Consider the following 26,373-nt stretch of genomic DNA (forward strand, 5'->3'; position numbering starts at 1 on the left):
TGCTGAGGGAGTGTCGTACAATCAGGGTCAGTTGGAGTTCGACCCGGCACAGAGGAAGACTGGTCGGAGGTCAGCCCCGGGATATCAAGGAAGAAAACAGCACAGGAACAGGCCCTTCGGCCCCCCAAAGCCTGCACCGACCATGGTAGCTGCCTAAACTAAAACCGTACGCACTTACGGAGTCCGTATCCTTCCATTCCCACCCTATTCATATATTTGACTAGATGTCCCTTAACTGCTCCCACCACCTCCCCAGGCAGCACGTTCCATATATTTACCACCCTCCGTGTCAAAAAAACTTGCCTCGCACATCTGTTCTCAACATTTCCCGGCGCACTTTAAACCTATGTCCCCTCGTACTTGACTCTCCTACCCTCGGAAAGAGCACCTGACAATCCACTCTGTCCATCAGGTGTCATGTGAGAGTACCTTTAAGAAATGGGTGTTTATTCCTGCAGTGATGTCAGCGAGTGGGTGGAACTGGGCTGTCCGTCAGCTTTTTACTTTCGCTTTAGGCTTTCTGCTGAAGGGTGGGTTTGGTTTCATTTTAGTTTTGGAGAAGCTGAAATCACAGCAGGATGTGTGTGAGAATATCTGCAAGCTTACGAGTGTCCATTTGCTGAGTTCAACGCGGTAACTGTTCCCAGCAGTGAATGTAAACCTGATGTCTTTCTGTAAAAAGGTGTTTCTTTTGTCTTCTGGATGTTGTTTGGGAAGTTATTAAGGATTACTTAGTGTTGTATTCTTTGGGGGTTGTATTTGAATTGATGGTTGCTAAGATGTTCACTGTATGTTTTAAAAAGGTTAACTCGAGTTCATGGAATAAACATTGTTTTGCTTTAAAAAATACTTTTCCATTTCTGCTGTACCACACCTGTAGAGTGGGCCGTGCGCTCCCCATACCACAGTCTAGTAAAAGTTGTGGGTCAGGGGAACTCCATGATACACTTTGGGGTTCTCGAAACCCTGGCCCGTAACACAGGTCGCCTCTCAACCTCCTTCGTTCCAGTGAGAACAAACCGAGTTTATTCAACCGCTCCTCATAGCTAATGCCCTCCAGTCCAGGCAGCATTCTGGTAAACCTCCTCTGCACCCTCTCTAAAGCCTCCACATCCTTCTGGTAGTGTGGCGACCAGAATTGTACACAATAATCCAAATGAGGCCTAAGGTCCTGTACAGCTGCAACATGACTTGGCAATTCTTATATTCAATGCCCCCCGCTGATGAAGGCCTGTATGTGGTAGGCCGCCTTCTCCACCTGTGTTGCTGAGGTATGATCAATTGAACAAAGACTAGAGTTGGATACAACTGAGGCTTTATTGCTCTAAGATGTGTGGCCTCCCACAGCAGCTGGCAAAATGGCTGCTGAATGGAGGACACGCATATTTATACTCCGCCCACTGGGCGGAGCCAGCAGGCAGCGACTACCGGCGAACCTGTAGTACAGGTCCTACCTTACATCAGCTAATACAAGGGTTTACCACAGTTGCCCCTTTCAGGAGCTCCTCAGGGTTGGCGCACCAACTACAGCCGCTTTGTCAATGACCTTCCTGCCCAGCGTAAGCTCAGAAGCGGGGGGGTGTTCGCTGGTGGCTGCACCACGTACAGCGCCATTGGCCGTCCCTCAAGACCCCGAAGCAGTCCACTTCTAAATGCAAGAGCTGACCCCGGGAGCACGCGACCCCCCCCCCCCCCCTCTCGAGTCGGGAGTGCGAGGGATTACTCCCCCCCCCCCCCCCCCCGCCTCCCGTGGACGAGCACAGCTCCAGCATCAGCCCAGACGCTAGACCCCACCCAGGACAAATCTGCCCAGATCGATTGCTCCCCCTTCCGTAAACGTTCAAACCCTCCACCGCCGACGCACAGCGGCAGCCTGGTGTACCGAGGTGGCAGAAAAGAAACGCAGGGCGAAATCAGCAGGGGGCGGGGGGGGGGGGGGGTTAGTAACAAAATTTCACACCTCTTTATTTCACTCTTTAATTTATCTGGAGATAAACAAATTGTTCCTTTCAAAGAAGGCCAGTTTCACACGGGTAAAGCACTGGGGGGGTGGCACGCTCGCACACTCACAGGCGCTGTTCCACCGACTCGAGAACGCAAGCCCGTGTCCTGTCTCTCTCTCTCTCTCTCTCTCTCTCACGCCCTTGTTCTGAATTTTCTGGAACATATTCAACACCGTTTGGTGTTGAGGTGAAGGAAGTTCGAGCTGGGGGGGGTGGGGGAGGTGGGACGGTCCCCTCTCCCCCTTCGCGCCCCACCGTTCACAGGGTTCATTTCTTGCAAACAAACAGAGCAGCAGAAGGAACCAGACCTGGAAAACAGGAAGAGGCGGCATTAATTCACTGCGGACGCGGGGCATTAATTCACTGCGGACGCGGGGCATTAATTCACTGCAGACGCGGGGCATTAACTCACTGCGGACGCGGGGCATTAATTCACTGCGGACGCGGGGCATTAATTCACTGCGGACGCGGGGCATTAATTCACTGCGGACGCGGGGCATTAATTCACTGCGGACGCGGGGCATTAATTCACTGCGGACGAGCGGCATTAATTCACTGCGGACGCGGGGCATTAATTCACTGCGGACACGGGGCATTAATTCACTGCGGACGCGGGGCATTAATTCACTGCGGACGCGGGGCATTAATTCACTGCGGACGCGGGGCATTAATTCACTGCGGACGCGGGGCATTAATTCACTGCGGACGCGGGGCATTAATTCACTGCGGACGCGGGGCATTAATTCACTGCGGACGAGCGGCATTAATTCACTGCGGACGCGGGGCATTCATTCACTGCGGACGCGGGGCATTAATTCACTGCGGACGCGGGGCATTAATTCACTGCGGACGCGGGGCATTAATTCACTGCGGACGCGGGGCATTAATTCACTGCGGACGCGGGGCATTAATTCACTGCGGACGCGGGGCATTAATTCACTGCGGACGCGGGGCATTAATTCACTGCGGACGCGGGGCATTAATTCACTGCGGACGCGGGGCATTAATTCACTGCGGACGCGGGGCATTATTTCACTGCGGACGCGGGGCATTAATTCACTGCGGCCGCGGGGCATTAATTCACTGCGGACGCGGGGCATTAATTCACTGCGGACGCGGGGCATTAACTCACTGCGGACGCGGGGCATTAATTCACTGCGGTCGCGGGGCATTAACTCACTGCGGACGCGGGGCATTAATTCACTGCGGACGCGGGGCATTAATTCACTGCGGTCGCGGGGCATTAACTCACTGCGGACGCGGGGCATTAATTCACTGCGGACTCGGGGCATTAATTCACTGCGGACACGGGGCATTAGTTCACTGCGGACACGGGGCATTAATTCACTGCGGACGCGGGGCATTAATTCACTGCGGACGCGGGGCATTAATTCACTGCGGACGCGGGGCATTAATTCACTGCGGACGCGGGGCATTAATTCACTGCGGACACGGGGCATTAATTCACTGCGGACACGGGGCATTAATTCACTGCAGACACGGGGCATTAATTCACTGCGGACACGGGGCATTAATTCACTGCGGACGTGGGGCATTAATTCACTGCGACACGGGGCATTAATTCACTGCGGACACGGGGCATTATTTCACTGCGGACACGGGGCATTAATTCACTGCGGACGCGGGGCATTAATTCACTGCGGACGCGGGGCATTAACTCACTGCGGACGCGGGGCATTAATTCACTGCGGTCGCGGGGCATTAACTCACTGCGGACGCGGGGCATTAATTCACTGCGACACGGGGCATTAATTCACTGCGGACACGGGGCATTATTTCACTGCGGACACGGGGCATTAATTCACTGCGGACACGGGGCATTAATTCACTGCAGACACGGGGCATTAATTCACTGCGGACACGGGGCATTAATTCACTGCGGACGCGGGGCATTAATTCACTGCGACACGGGGCATTAATTCACTGCGGACACGGGGCATTATTTCACTGCGGACGCGGGGCATTAATTCACTGCGGACACGGGGCATTAATTCACTGCGGACGCGGGGCATTAATTCACTGCGGACGCGGGGCATTAATTCACTGCGGACGCGGGGCATTAATTCACCGCGGGCACGCGGCATTAATTCACTGCGGACACGGGGCATTGATTCACTGCGGACGCGGGGCATTAATTCACTGCGGACACGGGGCATTAATTCACTGCGGACACGGGCATTAACTCACTGCGGACACGGGGCATTAATTCGCTGCGGACACGGGGCATTAATTCACTGCGGACGCATATAGACCGACTGCCTCCCTTCCCACCCCGCCGACATCGATCCGTGGGATCGTACTTACGGGACACGACTAACACACTCAGCATCCAGGCCGCACAGATGTTTAAACGAGGCTCCGCCTGCCCTCTCAGGGGGGGCTCACGGCCACAATTGGGCAGGTGAGGGAGGGGAGGAGTTCGCTCAGTACTGACCCTCTGACAGTGCGGCGCTCCCTCAGTACTGACCCTCTGACAGTGCGGCACTCCCTCAGTACTGACCCTCCGACAGTGCGGCACTCCCTCAGTACTGACCCTCTGACAGTGCGGCACTCCCTCAGTACTGACTCTCTGACAGTGCGGCACTCCATCAGTACTGACCCTCTGACAGTGCGGCGCTCTCTCACCACTGACCCTCCGACAGTGCGGCACCCCCTCAGTACTGACCCTCTGACAGTGCGGCACTCCCTCAGTACTGACCCTCTGACAGTGCGGCACTCCCTCAGTACTGACCCTCTGACAGTGCGGTACTCCCTCAGTACTGACCCTCTGACAGTGTGGCACTCCCTCAGTACTGACCCTCTGACAGTGCGGCGCTCCCTCATTACTGACCCTCTGACAGTGCAACACTCCCTCAGTACTGACCCTCTGACAGTGCGGCACTCCCTCAGTACTGACCCTCTGACAGTGCGGCACTCCCTCAGTACTGACCCTCGGACAGTGCAACACTCCCTCAGTACTGACCCTCCGACAGTGCAGCACTCCCTCAGTACTGACCCTCTGACAGTGCGGCACTCCCTCAGTACTGATTGTAGTTTAGTCGGGCAGTATGGTCGGCACGGGCTTGGAGGGCCGAAGGGCCTGTTCCTGTGCTGTACATTTCTTTGTTCTTTGACCCTCTGACAGTGCGGCTCTCCCTCAGTACTGACCCTCTGACAGTGCGGCACTCCCTCAGTACTGACCCTCTGACAGTGCCGCACTCCCTCAGTACTGACCCTCTGATAGTGCAGCACTCCCTCAGTACTGACCCTCTGACAGTGCCGCACTCCCTCAGTACTGACCCTCTGACAGTGCCGCACTCCCTCAGTACTGACGCTCTGATAGTGCAGCACTCCCTCAGTACTGACCCTCTGACAGTGCAGCACTCCCTCAGTACTGACCCTCTGACAGTGCAGCACTCCCTCAGTACTGACCCTCTGACAGCGCGGCACTCCCTCAGTACTGACCCTCTGACAGTGCGGCACTCCCTCAGTACTGACCCTCTGACAGTGCGGCGCTCCCTCAGTACTGACCCTCTGATAGTGCGGCGCTCCCTCAGTACTGACCCTCTGACAGCGCGGCACTCCCTCAGTACTGACCCTCTGACAGTGCGGCGCTCCCTCAGTACTGACCCTCTGACAGTGCGGCACTCACTCAGTACTGACCCTCTGACAGTGCGGCACTCCCTCAGTACTGACCCTCTGACAGTGCGGCTCCCTCAGTACTGACCCTCTGACAGTGCGGCGCTCCCTCAGTACTGACCCTCTGATAGTGCGGCGCTCCCTCAGTACTGACCCTCTGACAGTGCAGCACTCCCTCAGTACTGACCCTCTGACAGCGCGGCACTCCCTCAGTACTGACCCTCTGACAGTGCGGCACTCCCTCAGTACTGACCCTCTGACAGTGCGGCACTCCCTCAGTACTGACCCTCTGACAGTGCGGCGCTCCCTCAGTACTGACCCTCTGATAGTGCGGCACTCCCTCAGTACTGACCCTCTGACAGTGCGGCACTCCCTCAGTACTGACCCTCCGACAGTGCGGCACTCCCTCAGTACTGACCCTCTGACAGTGCGGCACTCCCTCAGTACTGACCCTCCGACAGTGCGGCACTCCCTCAGTACTGACCCTCTGACAGTGCGGCACTCCCTCAGTACTGACCCTCTGACAGTGCGGCACTCCTTCAGCACTGACTCTCTGACAGTGCGGCACTCCCTCAGTACTGACCCTCTGACAGTGCCGCACTCCCTCAGTACTGACCCTCTGACAGTGCGGCACTCCCTCAGTACTGACCCTCTGACATTGCGGCACTCCCTCAGTACTGACCCTCTGACAGTGCGGCGCTCCCTCAGTACTGACCCTCTGACAGTGCAGCACTCCCTCAGTACTGACCCTCTGACAGCGCGGCACTCCCTCAGTACTGACCCTCTGACAGTGCGGCACTCCCTCAGTACTGACCCTCTGACAGTGCGGCGCTCCCTCAGTACTGACCCTCTGATAGTGCGGCACTCCCTCAGTACTGACCCTCTGACAGTGCGGCACTCCCTCAGTACTGACCCTCCGACAGTGCGGCACTCCCTCAGTACTGACCCTCTGACAGTGCGGCACTCCCTCAGTACTGACCCTCCGACAGTGCGGCACTCCCTCAGTACTGACCCTCTGACAGTGCGGCGCTCCCTCAGTACTGACCCTCTGATAGTGCGGCACTCCCTCAGTACTGACCCTCTGACAGCGCGGCACTCCCTCAGTACTGACCCTCTGACAGTGCGGCGCTCCCTCAGTACTGACCCTCTGACAGTGCGGCACTCACTCAGTACTGACCCTCTGACAGTGCGGCACTCCCTCAGTACTGACCCTCTGATAGTGCGGCGCTCCCTCAGTACTGACCCTCTGACAGTGCAGCACTCCCTCAGTACTGACCCTCTGACAGCGCGGCACTCCCTCAGTACTGACCCTCTGACAGTGCGGCACTCCCTCAGTACTGACCCTCTGACAGTGCGGCGCTCCCTCAGTACTGACCCTCTGATAGTGCGGCACTCCCTAAGTACTGACCCTCTGACAGTGCGGCACTCCCTCAGTACTGACCCTCTGACATTGCGGCACTCCCTCAGTACTGACCCTCTGACAGTGCGGCACTCCCTCAGTACTGACCCTCTGACTGTGCCGTGCTCCCTCAGTACTGACCCTCTGACATTGCGGCACTCCCTCAGTACTGACCCTCTGACAGTGCGGCACTCCCTCAGTACTGACCCTCTGACAGTGCAGCACTCCCTCAGTACTGACCCTCTGACAGTGCAGCACTCCCTCAGTACTGACCCTCTGACAGTGCGGCACTCCCTCAGTACTGACCCTCTGACAGTGCAGCACTCCCTCAGTACTGACCCTCTGACAGTGCAGCACTCCCTCAGTACTGACCCTCTGACAGTGCGGCGCTCCCTCAGTACTGACCCTCTGACAGTGCGGCACTCCCTCAGTACTGACCCTCTGACAGTGTGGCACTCCCTCAGTACTGACCCTCTGACAGTGCGGCACTCCCTCAGTACTGACCCTCTGACAGTGCGGCGCTCCCTCAGTACTGACCCTCTGACAGTGCGGCACTCCCTCTGTACTGACCCTCCGATGACTGGCTGCTGTTTGTGAAACCGCCACTCTGGCTGTGTCAGAGACCCTGTCACCGATTCGTACATGGCAAGATCCCAGAGAGACCAATCCCCCGCTCCTTACCCAACTCCTGGAGAGGTTTCTCCATATCCTCCTCGGAGAAGACTTTCCGTGGGAAAGAGGTCATGAGGTTGAAGTTGCCGGTGTCGTCCTGTTGCTGCAGTTGAATGTAGAGCCTGACGGCCGCCAGCTGCTCCCGGCTTTTGAAGGATTGCGTGAGCTGCGTGCCGTCTAATAGCCGGATCTGAAGGCAGGGCGGGAGACAACAGGGTCAGCTCGGGATCGATATAACCTCTCCTTCCCCCTCCTCCTCGCCGAGATCGGGCAGCCTTAACCCTTGTGCAATGGGGGAATGCCTCCGGAGGCAGAGCCAAGCGCCCTGCCCCGATAACAGCCCTGGGTAGAGGGCGAGCAGTGCTGGGTAGATGGGTGCGCCTCATATCAGGCGCCAACTTCGAGCGGCTCAAATTTAAATACCGGCTGGGGGAGAGCTTCCGTTTCCCAGCCGGGAAATTTGCCCCAAAGCCATGATGGCAGGATGCCTCATCCTAAAGTCGCTGTCTCGCCAGCTCTGCGGGCAACGCACCTGGTGCCCTGGCCTCCCACCTCATCGAGGGCAAGCTGCAATGCTAACGTGAAGACCGTTCGGCCCATCGAGCCTGGTGCGCCTCTCAATACGACCGTGGGTTGTCTGGGGCTCCGGCTCCATTTCCCCCCCCCCCCCCCCCCCCCCCACCCCCACCAAGACCCCCAAAATCCGTCCATCCCACAGCCTTCAGTAGATTCCACGATGGGGCACCCATCCACAATCCTCTGGGGGGGGGAGAATTTTAAAAACTTCAAACCCTATTGAGTGAAGAAATTTCTCCTCGACCCGGTCCCCAAAATGGCCGCCTCCTTCCCCGAGTGAAGAGATTCTCCCTCGTCTCAGTGTCCCAAATGGCCGCCTCCTTCCCCGAGTGAAGAGATTCTCCCTCGTCTCAGTGTCCCAAATGGCCGCCTCCTTCCCCGAGTGAAGAGATTCTCCCTCGTCTCAGTGTCCCAAATGGCCGCCTCCTTCCCCGAGTGAAGAGATTCTCCCTCGTCTCAGTCCCCAAAATGGCCGCCTCCTTCCCCGAGTGAAGATATTTCTCCTCAGTCCTGAATGATCGGCCCCCTTATCCTGACGCTGCGCCCCTCTTCCGTGTTTCAGATCCTCCGACTGGCGGGGAAACAATCTCTCGGCCTCCACCCTGTCAGAACCCCTTCAGAATGGTGTGGGCCTCGATTCGATCGTCTCTCTTTCTTCTGAACTCCAGAGAACGTAAACACGATTTACTGAGCCTCTCTTCCTCGGACGACATTTCCCCCCCCCCCCCCCCCCACCCCTCATCTCAGACCCAGTGGGTGTCAAAGAGGGGTCAATCCGATTCAGGTTGTTTATAAATGGAGCCCTCTGGTTGGTGGGGAGATGGCGGGCGGTCTGGGGTGAGGGTGGACACGAGAAGGGGGTTCTCCAGGGCCGGTTGCAGGTGCTCCTCTGCCGAGCACCGCTGTCCCATACCACGGAGGGTGTAAGATGCAGAAAGGCAAAGTGTCCTCACCTGTAGTCTACATTCATCGTACTCCCTTTTGGCTGGCGTCCCCTGGCTGGACTGAGGGACCACCGGTGTTGCAGGCACGGGTGATGGGGCAGCTGTACAACTGCTCCCGAACTGGACAATGGCAGAAAGAGGACACGATTCAGTTAAAGGCTCGATGTGGGCTGCATCGACCCACCCTCAGAACCTGCCCCCGGGCACCCACCCACCCTCAGAACCTGCCCCCGGACACAAACACTCCCTCAGAACCAGCCCCCGGGCACACACACTCCCTCAGAACCTGCCCCCGGGCACCCACCCACCCTCAGAACCTGCCCCCCGGACACACCCACCCTCAGAACCTGCCCCCCGGGCACAAACACTCCCTCAGAACCTGCCCCCGGGCACAAACACTCCCTCAGAACCTGCCCCCGGGCACACACACTCCCTCAGAACCTGCCCCCGGGCACCCACCCACCCTCAGAACCTGCCCCCCGGACACACCCACCCTCAGAACCAGCCCCCGGACACAACACTCCCTCAGAACCTGCTCCCGGGCACCCACCCACCCTCAGAACCTGCCCCCGGGCACACACACTCCCTCAGAACCTGCCCCCCGGGCACACACACTCCCTCAGAACCTGCCCCGGGCACACACACTCCCTCAGAACCTGCCCCCCAGGCACACACACTCCCTCAGAACCTGCTCCCGGGCGCACACACTCCCTCAGAACCTGCCCCCCGGGCACACACACTCCCTCAGAACCTGCCCCCGGGGCGCACACACTCCCTCAGAACCTGCCCCTGGGCGCACACACTCCCTCAGAAACTGCCCCCCGGGCACACACTCCCTCAGAACCTGCCCCCGGGCGCACACACACCCTCAGAACCTGCCCCCGGGCACACACACTCCCTCAGAACCTGCCCCCGGGCACACACACTCCCTCAGAACCTGCCCCCGGGCGCACACTCTCCCTCAGAACCTGCCCCCGGGGCGCACACACTCCCTCAGAACCTGCCCCTGGGCGCACACACTCCCTCAGAAACTGCCCCCCGGGCACACACACTCCCTCAGAACCAGCCCCCGGGCGCACACACTCACTCAGAACCAGCCCCCGGGCACACACACTCCCTCAGAACCTGCCCCCGTGCACACACACTCCCTCAGAACCTGCCCCCCGGACACACCCACCCTCAGAACCAGCCCCCGGGTGCACACACTTCCTCAGAACCTGCCCCCCAGGCACACACACTCCCTCAGAACCAGCCCCCGGACACACACACTCCCTCAGAACCTGCCCCCCAGGCACACACATTCCCTCAGAACCTGCCCCCGTGCACACACACTCCCTCAGAACCTGCCCCCGGACACAAACACTCCCTCAGAAACTGCCCCCCGGGCGCACACACTCCCTCAGAACCTGCCCCCGGGCACCCACCCACCCTCAGAACCTGCCCCCGGGCACCCACCCACCCTCAGAACCTGCCCCCGGGCACCCACCCACCCTCAGAACCTGCCCCCGGGCGCACACACTCCCTCAGAACCTGCCCCCCGGGCACACACACTCCCTCAGAACCTGCCCCCGGACACACACACTCCCTCAGAACCTGCCCCCCGGGCACACACACTCCCTCAGAACCTGCCCCCCGGGCACGCACCCACCCTCAGAACCTGCCCCCGGGCGCACATACACCCTCAGAACCTGCCCCCCCGGACACACACTCCCTCAGAACCTGCCCCCGGGCGCACACACTCCCTCAGAACCTGCCCCCCGGGCGCACACTCCCTCAGAACCTGCCCCCGGGCGCACACACTCCCTCAGAACCTGCCCCCGGGCACGCACCCACCCTCAGAACCTGCCCCCGGGCGTACATACACCCTCAGAACCTGCCCCCCGGACACACACTCCCTCAGAACCTGCCCCCGGGCGCACACACTCCCTCAGAACCTGCCCCCCGGGCGCACACACTCCCTCAGAACCTGCCCCCCGGGCGCACACACTCCCTCAGAACCTGCCCCCGGGCGCACATACACCCTCAGAACCTGCCCCCGGGCACACACACTCCCTCAGAAACCTGCCCCCGGACACACACTCCCTCAGAACCTGCCCCCGGGAGCACACACTCCCTCAGAACCTGCCCCCGGGCACCCACCCACCCTCAGAACCTGCCCCCGGGCGCACACACTCCCTCAGAACCTGCCCCCCGGGCACATACACTCCCTCAGAACCTGCCCCCGGACACACACTCCCTCAGAACCTGCCCCCAGGCGCACACACTCCCTCAGAACCTGCCCCCCGGGTACACACACTCCCTCAGAACCTGCCCCCCAGGCACACACACTCCCTCAGAACCTGCTCCCGGGCGCACACACTCCCTCAGAACCTGCCCCCCAGGCACACACACTCCCTCAGAACCAGCCCCCCGGGCACACACTCCCTCAGAACCTGCCCCCCGACACACACTCCCTCAGAACCTGCCCCCCGAGCGCACACACTCCCTCAGAACCTGCCCCCCGGGTACACACACTCCCTCAGAACCTGCCCCCGGGAGCACACACTCCCTCAGAACCTGCCCCCCGGGTACACACACTCCCTCAGAACCTGCCCCCCAGGCACACACACTCCCTCAGAACCTGCTCCCGGGCGCACACACTCCCTCAGAACCTGCCCCCCAGGCACACACACTCCCTCAGAACCAGCTCCCCGGGCACACACTCCCTCAGAACCTGCCCCCCGACACACACTCCCTCAGAACCTGCCCCCCGAGCGCACACACTCCCTCAGAACCTGCCCCCCGGGCACACACACTCCCTCAGAACCTGCCCCCCGGGTACACACACTCCCTCAGAACCTGCTCCCCGGGCACACACACTCCCTCAGAACCTGCCCCCGGGCGCACACACTCCCTCAGAACCTGCCCCCCGGGTACACACACTCCCTCAGAACCTGCCCCCCGGGCACACACACTCCCTCAGAACCTGCCCCGGGCACACACACTCCCTCAGAACCTGCCCCCCGGGTACACACACTCCCTCAGAACCTGCCCCCCGGGCGCACACACTCCCTCAGAACCTCCCCCCGGGCACACACACTCCCTCAGAACCTGCCCCCCGGGCACACACACTCCCTCAGAACCTGCCCCCGGACACACACTCCCTCAGAACCTGCCCCCCGGGCGCACACACTCCCTCAGAACCTGCCCCCCGGGCACACACACTCCCTCAGAACCAGCCCCCCGGGCACACACTCCCTCAGAACCAGCCCCCCGACACACACTCCCTCAGAACCTGCCCCCCGAGCGCACACACTCCCTCAGAACCTGCCCCCCGGGTACACACACTCCCTCAGAACCTGCCCCCCGGGTACACACACTCCCTCAGAACCTGCTCCCCGGGCACACACACTCCCTCAGAACCTGCCCCCGGGCGCACACACTCCCTCAGAACCTGCCCCCCGGGTACACACACTCCCTCAGAACCTGCCCCCCGGGCACACACACTCCCTCAGAACCTGCCCCGGGCACACACACTCCCTCAGAACCTGCCCCCCGGGTACACACACTCCCTCAGAACCTGCCCCCCGGGCGCACACACTCCCTCAGAACCTCCCCCCGGGCACACACACTCCCTCAGAACCTCCCCCCGGGCACACACACTCCCTCAGAACCTGCCCCCGGGCGCGCGCACACACTCCCTCAGAACCTGCCCCCCGGGGCACACATGCCTCAGAACCTGCCCCCGAGCGCATACACTCCCTCAGAACCTGCCCCCGGGCGGACACACTCCCTCAGAACCTGCCCCCCGGGCACACACACTCCCTCAGAACCCCCCCCGGACACACACTCCCTCAGAACCTGCCCCGGGCACACACACTCCCTCAGAACCTGCCCCCCGGGCACACACACTCCCTCAGAACCTGCCCCCCGGGCGCACACACTCCCTCAGAACCTGCCCCCCTGGGCGCACACACTCCCTCAGAACCCCCCCCGGGCACACACACTCCCTCAGAACCTGCCCCCCGGGCACACACCCACCCTCAGAACCTGCCCCCCGGGCACACACACTCCCTCAGAACCTGCCCCCCGGGCGCACACACTCCCTCAGAACCTGCCCCCCTGGGCGCACACACTCCCTCAGAACCCCCCCCGGGCACACACACTCCCTCAGAACCTGCCCCCCGGGCACACACACTCCCTCAGAACCTGCCCCCGGGCGCACACACTCCCTCAGAACCTGCCCCCCGGGCACACACACTCCCTCAGAACCCCCCCCGGACACACACTCCCTCAGAACCTGCCCCGGGCACACACACTCCCTCAGGACCTGCCCCCCGGGCACACACACTCCCTCTGAACCTGCCCCCCGACTCACACTCCCTCAGAACCTGCCCCCCGGGCACACACTCCCTCAGAACCTGCCCCCCGGGCACACACACTCCCTCAGAACCTGCCCCCGGGGCGCACACACTCCCTCAGAACCTGCCCCCCGGGCACACACACACCCTCAGAACCTGCCCCCGGGGCGCACACACTCCCTCAGAACCTGCCCCCGTGCACACACACTCCCTCAGAACCCCCCCCGGACACACACTCCCTCAGAACCTGCCCCCCGGGCGCACACACTCCCTGAGAACCTGCCCCCCGGACACACACTCCCTCAGAACCTGTCCCCCGGACACACACTCCCTCAGAACCTGCCCCGGGCACACACACTCCCTCAGAACCTGCCCCCCGGGCGCACACACTCCCTCAGAACCTGCCCCCTGGGCACACACACTCCCTCAGAACCTGCCCCGGGCACACACACTCCCTCAGAACCTGCCCCCCGGGCACACACACTCCCTCAGAACCTGCCCCGGGCGCACACACTCCCTCAGAACCCCCCCCGGGCACACACACTCCCTCAGAACCAGCCCACCGGGCACACACACTCCCTCAGAACCAGCCCCCCGGGCACACACTCCCTCAGAACCTGCCCCCGGGCACACACAGTCCCTCAGAACCTGCCCCCCGGGCACACACACTCCCTCAGAACCTGCCCCCCAGGCACACACACTCCCTCAGAACCTGCCCCCCGGACACACCCACCCTCAGAACCTGCCCCCGGACACACACACTCCCTCAGAACCTGCCCCCCGGACGCACACACTCCCTCAGAACCTGCCCCCGGGCACACACCCACCCTCAGAACCTGCCCCCCGGACGCACACACACCCTCAGAACCTGCCCCGCGGGCGCACACACTCCCTCAGAACCTGCCCCCCGGGCGCACACACTCCCTCAGAACCTGCCCCCCGGGCACACACACTCCCTCAGAACCTGCCCCGGACACACACTCCCTCAGAACCTGCTCCCCGGGCACACACTCCCTCAGAACCTGCCCCCCGGACACACCCACCCTCAGAACCTGCCCCCGGACACACACACTCCCTCAGAACCTGCCCCCGGGCACACACCCACCCTCAGAACCTGCCCCCCGGACGCACACACACCCTCAGAACCTGCCCCGCGGGCGCACACACTCCCTCAGAACCTGCCCCCCGGGCGCACACACACCCTCAGAACCTGCCCCCCGGGCACACACACTCCCTCAGAACCTGCCCCCCGGGCGCACACACACCCTCAGAACCTGCCCCCGGGCACACACTCCCTCAGAACCTGCCCCGGGCGCACACACTCCCTCAGAACCTGCCCCCCGGGCGCACACACACCCTCAGAACCTGCCCCCCGGGCGCACACACTCCCTCAGAACCTGCCCCCCGGACACACACACTCCCTCAGAACCTGCCCCCCGGGCACACACACTCCCTCAGAACCTGCCCCCGGGGCGCACACACTCCCTCAGAACCTGACCCCGTGGCCCACGCTGGAGGAAGCCGAGCGGCGATTCTTACCTTCAGGGCTCTCTCCGCCTTGTCCCTCTCAATCTTCTCCCGAACTCTCTGCCTGATAAAGAGAAACAATCGAGCGATAAGAGAGCATCCTGCTTAATCTGCTTCACTCTCTCACCCCCACAGCCCAGCAAACCCAGTGGACTTTGAGTCAGATTGCGAGTGTCAGGTGAATGCGAAAGCTCATTGCGTCGGAGTGGTCCCCAGCTCTTTGGGAACGTCTTGTGAGAATTCTGTCCACACCCACAGCCCAGGAGACGGTTCCCCGACTGGTCTGGCTGGGAACCAACGTTGCAGAGGTACGAGAGGAGTCCCTCAAAACACTGCCCTCTTCCCCTGGAGAGCCACTCGCTAAATCTTTTACAGACGCACCACAGAAAGCATCCTATCCGGCTGCACCCCAGCCTGCTCGGCCCAAGACCACAAGAAACTTCAGAGAATCGTGAACGCAGCCCAGTCCATCGCACGGACCTGCCTCCCATCCATTGCATTGCAACCTAGATTGGGGGCGGATGTTTGAGGGCAAATCAACATCTGACATGTGGGAGGCTTTCAAGTGGCAGTTGAAAGGAATACAGGACCGGCATGTTCCTGTGAGGAAGAAGGATAAATACGGCAATTTTCGGGAACCTTGGATGACGAGTGATATTGTAGGCCTCGTCAAAAAGAAAAAGGAGGCATTTGTCAGGGCTAAAAGGCTGGGAACAGACGAAGCCTGTGTGGAATATAAGGAAAGTAGGAAGGAACTTAAGCAAGGAGTCAGGAGGGCTAGAAGGGGTCACGAAAAGTCTTTTGGCAAATAGGGTTAAGGAAAATCCCAAGGCTTTTTACACGTACATAAAAAGCAAGAGGGTAGCCAGGGAAAGGGTTGGCCCACTGAAGGATAGGCAAGGGAATCTATGTGTGGAGCCAGAGGAAATGGGCGAGGTACTAAATGAATACTTTGCATCAGTATTCACCAAAGAGAAGAAATTGGTAGATGTTGAGTCTGGAGAAGGGGGTGTCGATAGCCTGGGTCACATTGTGATCCAAAAAGACGAGGTGTTGGGTGTCTTAAAAAATATTAAGGTAGACAAGTCCCCAGGGCCTGATGGGATCTACCCCAGAATACTGAAGGAGGCTGGAGAGGAAATTGCTGAGGCCTTGACAGAAATCTTTGGATCCTCGCTGTCTTCAGGGGATGTCCCGGAGGACTGGAGAATAGCCAATGTTGTTCCTCTGTTTAAGAAGGGTAGCAAGGATAATCCCGGGAACTACAGGCCGGTGAGCCTTACTTCAGTGGTAGGGAAATTACTGGAGAGAATTCTTTGAGACAGGACCTACTCCCATTTGGAAGCAAATGGACGTATTAGTGAGAGGCAGCATGGTTTTGTGAAGGGGAGGTCGTGTGTCACTAACTTGATATAGAGTTTTTCGAGGCCACTAAGATGATTGATGCAGGTAGGGCAGTGGATGTTGTCTATATGGACTTCAGTAAGGCCTTTGACAAGGTCTCTCATGGTAGACTAGTACAAAAGGTGAAGTCACACGGGATCAGGGGTGAGCTGGCAAGGTGGATACAGAACTGGCTAGGTCATAGAAGGCAGAGAGTAGCAATGGAAGGATGCTTTTCTAATTGGAGGGCTGTGACCAGTGGTGTTCCACAGGGATCAGTGCTGGGACCTTTGCTGTTTGTAGTATATATAAATGATTTGGAGGAAAATGTAACTGGTCTGATTAGTAAGTTTGCAGACGACACAAAGGTTGGTGGAATTGCGGATAGCGATGAGGACTGTCAGATGATACAGCAGGATTTAGATTGTTTGGAGACTTGGGCAGAGAGATGGCAGATGGAGTTTAATCCGGACAAATGTGAGGTAATGCATTTTGGGAGGTCTAATGCAGGAAGGGAATATACAGTGAATGGTAGAACCCTCAAGAGTATTGAAAGTCAAAGAGATCTCGGAGTACAGGTCCACAGGTCACTGAAAGGGTGCAACACAGGTGGAGAAGGTAGTCAAGAAGGCATACGGCATGCTTGCCTTCATTGGCTGGGGCATTGAGTATAAGAATTGGCAAGTCATGTTGCAGCTGTATAGAACCTTAGTTAGGCCACACTTGGGAGTATAGTGTTCAATTCTGGTCGCCACACTACCAGAAGGATGTGGAGGCTTTAGAGAGGGTGCAGAAGAGATTTACCAGGATGTTGCCGGGTATGGAGGGCATTAGCTATGAGGAGCGGTTGAATAAAGTCGGTGTGTTCTCACTGGAACGACGGAGGTTGAGGGGCGACCTGATAGAGGTATACAAAATTATGAGGGGCATAGACAGAGCGGATAGTCAGAGGCTTTTCCCCAGGGTAGAGGGGTAAGTTACTAGGGGGCATAGGTTTAAGGTGAGAGGGGCAAGGTTTAGAGTAGATGTACGAGGCAAGTTTTTTACGCAGAGGGTAGTGGGTGCCTGGAACTCGCTACCGGAGGAGGTGGTGGAAGCAGGGACGATAGGGACATTTAAGGGGCATCTTGACAAATACATGAATAGGATGGGAATAGAGGGATACGGACCCAGGAAGTGTAGAAGATTGTAGTTTAGTCGGGCAGCATGGTCGGCACGGGCTTGGAGGGCCGAAGGGCCTGTTCCTGTGCTGTACATTTCTTTGTTCTTTGTTCTTTGTTCATTGACTCCGTCTACACCTCCCGCTGCCTGGGGAAAGCGGGCAGCATAATCAAAGACCCGTCCCACCCGGCTTACTCACTCTTCCAACTTCCACCCCCCACACTGCGGCGGCCCCCCCTCAACACTGCGACGGACCCCCCCCTCCAACACCGCGATGGACCCCCCCCCCCCTCAACACCGCGGCGGACACCCCCCCCCACACACAGCTGCTGACAGGCCCCCTCCTCCCCACACCGCGCCCCCCCACACAGCTGCGGACCCGCCCCCTCCCCCCCCCCACACAGCTGCTGACAGGCCCCCTCCTCCCCACACCGCGCCCCCCCACACAGCTGCGGACCCGCCCCCTCACCCCCACCACGGCGGACCCCCCACCCCGCGACGGCCAGGCCAGTCGGGCTTCTCGGCTGCGGTTACTTGGCCCAGATGTCCTCGAGTTTTTCCTTTCTCCTGTCGTCCGCCATCTTCCTCAGCTCCTCCTCCTGCATCTTCTGCCGGATCATCGACAGCTCCTGGCCCTGCTTCCGCCGCTGCTTCTCCCGGTCAATCTCGTCCTTCTTCTCCCGCTCCTCCCGCTCCAGCTGTCGCTGTTTCATCAACTCTTCCAATCTGCGAGGGGGGGGCACAGTCCAGACATTATGCAGTTGAACGAGCAAAAGATCACTTTGATATTATGACAAGTGCGCACCCAGGGTTGGGGGGGGGGGGTTCAGGGTTGGGGAGTCAGGGTTGGGGCGGGGAGAAGGGGGTGGGGAGAGGGAGGTGGGGGGGGTTAGGGTTGGGGAGGGGGGTTAGGGTTGGGAGGGGATGAGGAGGGGGGTTAGGGTTGGTGGGGCTGGGGAGGAGGGGAGAAGGGAGGGTGGGGAGAGGGGGTTGTGGGGTCAGGGTTGGGGAGGGGGGATGGGGGTTATTGGATGGGGAGTGGGGTTAGGGTTGGGGGGATGGGGGTAAGGGTTGGGGGGGTGGGGGTTAAGGTTGGGGGGTATGGGGAGGGGGGAGATGGGGAGGGGGAGGAGGGAGATGGGGAGGGGGGAGGGTTGGGGGGGATGGGGAGGCGGGGGTGAGGGTTGGGGGGTCAGGGTTGGGGGGATTGGGGGGGTGGAGAGGGGGGTTGGGGGATTGGTGGGGTGGAGAGGGGGGTCAGGGTTGGTGGGGTCAGGGATGGGGGTCAGGGTTGGGGGGTGGGGATGGGGGTCAGGGTTGGGGCGGATGGGGAGGGGGGGGGTGAGGGTTGGGAGGGAGGGGGGGTGAGGGTTGGGGGGGATGGGGAAGGGGGGGGTCAGGGTTGGGGGGATGGAGAGGGGGGTCAGGGTTGGGGGGGATGGGGAGGGGGGTCAGGGTTGGGGGGGTCAGGGATGGGGGTCAGGGTTGGTGGGGGTGGGGATCAGGGTTGGGGGGGATGGGGGTTACGGTTGGGGAGATGGGGAGGGGGGGGTCACGGTTGGGCGAGATGGGGAGGGGGGGGTCAGGTTTGGGGGGATGGGGAGGGGTTCAGGGTTGGGGGAATGGGGAGGGGGATCAGGGTTGGGGGGGGGGGGGGATTTGCCGATGAATGCTCAAACGTGAGACTGTCTCCACTCAGCGTAGCCCCAAATCCCAGCCACAGGTGGGTGGACACGAGACACACAGAGGGCGGCACAGCGTTAGCCCAGCGGCTTCACAGCTCCAGGGTCCCGGGTTTGATTCCCGGCTTGGGTAGCTGTCTGTGCGGAGTCTGCACGTCCTCCCCGTGTCTGTGTGGGTTGCCTCCGGGTGCTCCGGTTTCCTCCCACAGTCCAAAGATGTGCAGGTTAGGTGGGGGGTTACGGGGATAGGGCAGGGGAGTGGTCCAACATGGGGCGCCCTTTCAGAGGGACGGTGCAGACTCGATGGGCCGAATGGCCTCCTGCACCATGGGGATTCTACGATTCACTGAGTGACTTGGAAGGCAGTGGGAACGTTTTTATAGGCAGGGGAGCCGAGTATTAATCTCGGGGCATTTTACTCCAGCTGTGCGGGGAGACCACATCTGGAGCCCCGCAGACACTTCCTCATCCGGGGAGGGATAGATTTGGCGACTGTCCGGAGAAGGTTCACGGGGGTGATCCCTGGGGTGAAGGGGGATCGAGCCGGTCGGTTGGGCTGTGCTCACCCCCAACACATCGGCCCCGTAATTCACCGCTTACCGTTTCAGCTGCTCTTTCTTCTCCTCCTCCGAGAGCGCCGTGTTACGTTGGATCTGGTCGGAGTTTTCTGTCAGGGAAAATGCAAACAGACGGTGAACGAAGCGGGGATTCACGGCTGGGGACAGAGGCGGCTGCTGTCGAGCCGGGAGGGCAGGGCTGCGCGACACGCCCGCCCGCAGCCCGGCACTGATTACGCGCGACCTCGTTTAAAATGCTGGAAAACACACGGGCAGGGATCCGGAATGCAGGAACCGGAGGAGGCGCCTGATCCAGGATTCCAAACAGCGGGTTTGCACCTTCCGTCATTTATATCGCCGGGAGACAGAAGATGGGGCTCCTCTCGAAGATCTCCAAAGCTTCAGCACTCCCTCAGTACTGACCCTCTGACAGTGCGGCACTCCCTCAGTACTGACCCTCTGACAGTGCAGCACTCCCTCAGTACTGACCCTCTGACAGTGCGGCACTCCCTCAGTACAGACCCTCTGACAGTGCGGCACTCCCTCAGTACTGACCCTCTGACAGTGCAGCACTCCCCCAGTACTGAGCCACTGACAGTGCGGCACTCCCTCAGTACTGACCCTCTGACAGTGCAGCACTCCCCCAGTACTGAGCCACTGACAGTGCGGCACTCTCTCAGTACTGACCCTCTGACAGTGCGGCACTCCCTCAGTACTGACTTTCTGACAGTGCGGCACTCCCTCAGTACTGACCCTCTGACAGTGCAGCACTCCCTCAGTACTGACCCTCTGACAGTGCAGCACTCCCTCAGTACTGACCCTCTGACAGTGCAGCACTCCCCCAGTACTGAGCCACTGACAGTGCGGTGCTCCCTCAGTACTGACCCTCTGACAGTGCAGCACTCCCTCAGTACTGACCCTCTGACAGCGCGGCGCTCCCTCAGTACTGACCCTCTGACAGTGCAGCACTCCCCCAGTACTGAGCCACTGACAGTGCGGTGCTCCCTCAGTACTGACCCTCTGACAGTGCGGCACTCCCTCAGTACTGACCCTCTGACAGCGCGGCGCTCCCTCAGTACTGACCCTCTGACAGTGCAGCTCTCCCTCAGTACTGACCCTCTGACAGTGTGGCTCTCCCTCAGTACTGACCCTCTGACAGCGCGGCACTCCCTCAGTACTGACCCTCTGACAGTGCGGCACTCCCTCAGTACTGACCCTCTGACAGTGCGGCACTCCCTCAGCACTTACCCTCTGACAGTGCAGCACTCCCTCAGTACTGACCCTCTGACAGTGCGGCACTCCCTCAGTACTGACCCTCTGGCAGTGCAGCGCTCCCTCAGTACTGACCCTCTGACAGTGCGGCACTCCCTCAGTACTGACCCCCTGACAGTGCGGTACTCCCTCAGTACTGACCCTCTGACAGCGCGGCGCTCCCTCAGTACTGACCCTCTGACAGTGCAGCTCTCCCTCAGTACTGACCCTCTGACAGTGTGGCTCTCCCTCAGTACTGACCCTCTGACAGCGCGGCGCTCCCTCAGTACTGACCCTCTGACAGCGCGGCACTCCCTCAGTACTGACCCTCTGACAGGGCGGCACTCCCTCAGTACTGACCCTCTGACAGGGCGGCACTCCCTCAGCACTGACCCTCTGACAGTGCGGCACTCCCTCAGTACTGACCCTCTGACAGTGCGGCTCCCTCAGCACTGACCCTCTGACAGTGCGGCACTCCCTCAGTACTGACCCTCTGACAGTGCGGCTCCCTCAGCACTGACCCTCTGACTGGTTCTGGTGCCTTCATCACAGCCAACAGTTTCTCCTCATCTGATCCATCCTGATCATTGAGGGTTTGGGACATCTCAATCAAACATGGGGGACGTTTTCAGGACTGTGGGGGTATGGGGGTAGGGAAGAGGGACGAAGAAGGCAGATCTCTCAAAGAGTTGACCCTACGGTCAAACCGTCGGTGATGACAACCTTTCACTGACCTTCAAAGGTCATCTCGGCAGACCCGATTTCAGGTTTCTCTGTGGTTCCCACGACATCTCCCTGCGATGCCACGGACGGTTCATCCAGATTTGGATCGTCTTCGTGTTCGATGAGCCTGAGGAACCAAACACACGGATAGCTGCGTGACCATCATTCACCAACACCTTCATCAATCACAACGCCCGGACATTGGAACCTAAACTGGACCTTCAAATACCTCCCAGCAACCCAGTACTGACCCTCCGACAGTGCGACACTCCCTCAGTACTGAACTTCTGACAGTGCGGCACTCCCTCAGTACTGACCCTCTGACAGTGCGGCACTCCCTCAGTACTGACCCTCTGACAGTGCGGCACTCCCTCAGTACTGACCCTCCGACAGTGCAGCACTCCCTCAGTACTGACCCTCTGACAGTGCGGCACTCCCTCAGTACTGACCCTCTGACAGTGCGGCACTCCCTCAGTACTGACCCTCTGGTTGTGCAGCACTCCCTCAGTACTGACCCTCTGACAGTGCGGCACTCCCTCAGTACTGAACTTCTGACAGTGCGGCACTCCCTCAGTACTGACCCTCTGACAGTGCGGCACTCCCTCAGTACTGACCCTCCGACAGTGCAGCACTCCCTCAGTACTGACCCTCTGACAGTGCGACACTCCCTCAGTACTGAACTTCTGACAGTGCGGCACTCCCTCAGTACTGACCCTCCGACAGTGCAGCACTCCCTCAGTACTGACCCTCTGACAGTGCGGCACTCCCTCAGTACTGACCCTCTGACAGTGCGGCACTCCCTCAGTACTGACCCTCTGATAGTGCGGCACTCCCTCAGTACTGACCCTCTGACAGTGCGGTACTCCCTCAGTACTGACCCTCTGACAGTGCGGCGCTCCCTCAGTACTGACCCTCTGACAGTGCGGCGCTCCCTCAGTACTGACCCTCTGATAGTGCGGCACTCCCTCAGTACTGACCCTCTGACAGTGCAGCACTCCCTCAGTACTGACCCTCTGACAGTGCAGCACTCCCTCAGTACTGACCCTCTGATAGTGCGGCACTCCCTCAGTACTGACCCTCTGACAGTGCAGCACTCCCTCAGTACTGACCCTCTGACAGTGCGGCGCTCCCTCAGTACTGACCCTCTGACAGTGCGGCACTCCCTCAGTACTGACCCTCTGACAGTGCGGCACTCCCTCAGTACTGACCCTCTGACAGTGGGGCGCTCCCTCAGTACTGACCCTCTGACAGTGCGGCACTCCCTCAGTACTGACCCTCTGACAGTGCGGCACTCCCTCAGTACTGACCCTCTGAAAGTGCAGCACTCCCTCAGTACTGATCCTCTGACAGTGCGGCACTCCCCTCAGTACTGCCCCTCTGACAGTGCGGCACTCCCTCAGTACTGACCCTCTGACAGTGCGACACTCCTTCAGTACTGACCCTCTGTCCGTGCGGCACTCCCTCAGTACTGACCCTCTGACAGTGCGGCACTCAATCAGTACTGACCCTCTGACAGTGCGGCACTCCCTCAGTACTGACCCTCTGACAGTGCGGCACTCAATCAGTACTGACCCTCTGACAGTGCGGCCCTCGCTCAGTACTGACCCTCCGACAGTGCAGCACTCCCTCAGTACTGACCCTCTGACAGTGCGGCACTCAATCAGTACTGTCTCTCTGACAGTGCGACACTCCCTCACTACTGACCCTCTGACAGTGCGGCACTCCCTCAGTACTGACCCTCTGACAGTGCGGCACTCCCTCAGTACTGACCCTCTGACAGTGCGGCACTCCCTCAGTACTGACCCTCTGACAGTGCGGCGCTCCCTCAGTACTGACCCTCTGACAGTGCGGCTCTCCCTCAGTACTGACCCTCTGACAGTGCGGCACTCCCTCAGTACTGACCCTCTGACAGTGCGGCACTCCCTCAGTACTGACCCTCTGACAGTGCGGCACTCCCTCAGTACTGACCCTCTGACAGTGCGGCGCTCCCTCAGTACTGACCCTCTGACAGTGCGGCACTCCCTCAGTACTGACCCTCTGACAGTGCGGCACTCCCTCAGTACTGACCCACTGACAGTGCGGCACTCCCTCAGTACTGACCCTCTGACAGTGCGGCTCTCCCTCAGTACTGACCCTCTGACAGTGCGGCACTCCCTCAGTACTGACCCACTGACAGTGCGGCACTCCCTCAGTACTGACCCTCTGACAGTGCGGCACTCCCTCAGTACTGACCCTCTGACAGTGCGGCACTCCCTCAGTACTTCCACAGAGAGTGGGAATAGAACCCACAACCGTCTCACCCAAGAGGTAAGAACGTGACTGTCTGAGGCATGTCTGCTGCACAGCAAAAAGGAGCCTGTGTCATACCTGCCCTCCCACAGCGTTGCCTGTGTTTGGGACATTGCACCCCCACCCCTCACACCCACATTACCCCCCATTGGCTGAGGAGGAAGGACAGAACCGTACCAGTCCATGGCTTTTTCAATTCCCTGGTTTCCAGACAGTGCCAAAGCCTTCTCCCTGGGAAGAGAAAAACACATTTCAAACAGAACCCAACTCGAACTCCAAACCCCTCTGGCACCGAGAGATCTCGGAACTAAATCCCATTCCACACAATGTCCCGTTCAGCAATATCTTCAACTCCCGCACGTTCTCGCCCCCTCCCTATCTCCGTAACCTCCTCCAGCCCCTACAACCCTCCCTATCTCTGTAACCTCCTCCAGTCCCGACACCCCTCCCTATCTCTGTAACCTCCTCCAGCCCCTACACCCCTCTCTATCTCCGTAACCTCCTCCAGCCCCGCCAACCCTCCCTATCTCTGTAACCTCCTCCAGCCCCTACAACCCTCCCTATCTCTGTAACCTCCTCCAGCCCCTACACCCCTCCCTATCTCTGTAACCTCCTCCAGCCCCTACAACCCTCCCTATCTCTGTAACCTCCTCCAGTCCCTACACCCCTCCCTATCTCTGTAACCTCCTCCAGTTCCTACACCCCTCCCTATCTCTGTAACCCCCTCCAGCCCCGACAACACTCCCTATCTCCGTAACCTCCTCCAGCCCCGACAACACTCCCTATCTCCGTAACCTCCTCCAGCCCCTACAACCCTCCCTATCTCCGTAACCTCCTCCAGCCCCTACAACCCTCCCTATCTCTGTAACCTCCTCCAGCCCCGACAACACTCCCTATCTCTGTAACCTCCTCCAGCCCCTAGAACCCTCCCTATCTCTGTAACCTCCTCCAGCCCCTACAACCCTCCCTATCTCTGTAACCTCCTCCAGCCCCTACAACCCTCCCTATCTCTGTAACCTCCTCCAGTCCCTACACCCCTCCCTATCTCCGTAACCTCCTCCAGCCCCTACAACCCTCCCTATCTCTGTAACCTCCTCCAGTCCCTACACCCCTCCCTATCTCTGTAACCCCCTCCAGCCCCTCCACCCCTCCCTATCTCCGTAACCTCCTCCAGCCCAGACAACACTCCCTATCTCTGTAACCTCCTCCAGCCCCTACAACCCTCCCTATCTCTGTAACCTCCACCAGCCCCTACAACCCTCCCTATCTCTGTAACCTCCTCCAGCCCCTACAACCCTCCCTATCTCTGTAACCTCCTCCAGCCCCTACATCCCTCCCTATCTCTGTAACCTCCTCCAGCCCCTACAACCCTCCCTCTCTGTAACCTCCTCCAGCCCCTACAACCCTCCCTATCCCTGTAACCTCCTCCCGCCCCTACACCCTTCCCTATCTCTGTAACCTCCTCCAGTCCCTACACCCCTCCCTATCTCTGTAACCTCCTCCAGCCCCCTACAACCCTCCCTATCTCTGTAACCTCCTCCAGCCCCCTACAACCCTCCCTATCTCTGTAACCTCCTCCAGCCCCGCCAACCCTCCCTATCTCTGTAACCTCCTCCAGCCCCTACAACCCTCCCTATCTCTGTAACCTCCTGCAGCCCCTACAGCCCTCCCTATCTCTGTAACCTCCTCCAGCCCCTACACCCCTCCCTATCTCTGTAACCTCCTCCAACCCCTACAACCCTCCCTATCTCTGTAAACTCCTCCAGCCCCCTACAACCCTCCCTATCTCTGTAACCTCCTCCAGCCCCCTACAACCCTCCCTATCTCTGTAACCTCCTCCAGCCCCGCCAACCATCCCTATCTCTGTAACCTCCTCCAGCCCCTACAACCCTCCCTATCTCTGTAACCTCCTCCAGCCCCTACAGCCCTCCCTATCTCTGTAACCTCCTCCAGCCCCTACAACCCTCCCTATCTCTGTAACCTCCTCCAGCCCCTACAACCCTCCCTATCTCTGTAACCTCCTCCAGCCCCTACAACCCTCCCCATCTCTGTAACCTCCTCCAGCCCCGACAACCCTCCCTATCTCTGTAACCTCCTCCAGCCCCTACAACCCTCTCTATTTCTGTAACCTTCTCCAGTCCCTACAACCCTCCCTATCTCTGTAACCTCCTCCAGCCCCTACAACCCTCCCTATCTCTGTAACCTCCTCCAGCCCCTAAAACCCCCC

General features: G+C 59.8%; 1 protein-coding gene across 1 annotated transcript; it reads right to left on the reverse strand.

Moving 5' to 3' along the window:
- Nucleotides 1–1,963: 1,963 nt before the first annotated feature.
- ubxn1 (UBX domain protein 1) lies at nt 1,964–24,487 on the reverse strand. Its single transcript, XM_072489345.1, has 8 exons — nt 24,324–24,487; nt 21,869–21,984; nt 19,927–19,993; nt 18,179–18,370; nt 15,113–15,164; nt 9,243–9,353; nt 7,723–7,903; nt 1,964–2,311 (listed from the first exon to the last, which is right to left on the reverse strand). The coding sequence occupies exons 1-8, from the start codon at nt 24,395–24,397 to the stop codon at nt 2,271–2,273; spliced, it is 834 nt and encodes a 277-aa protein (XP_072345446.1). The 5' UTR covers nt 24,398–24,487; the 3' UTR covers nt 1,964–2,270.
- Between the last annotated feature and the right edge of the window lie 1,886 nt (nt 24,488–26,373).

The sequence above is a fragment of the Scyliorhinus torazame genome, chromosome 24 (assembly GCF_047496885.1).
Source record: "Scyliorhinus torazame isolate Kashiwa2021f chromosome 24, sScyTor2.1, whole genome shotgun sequence".
NCBI classification, from domain to species: Eukaryota; Metazoa; Chordata; class Chondrichthyes; order Carcharhiniformes; family Scyliorhinidae; genus Scyliorhinus; species Scyliorhinus torazame.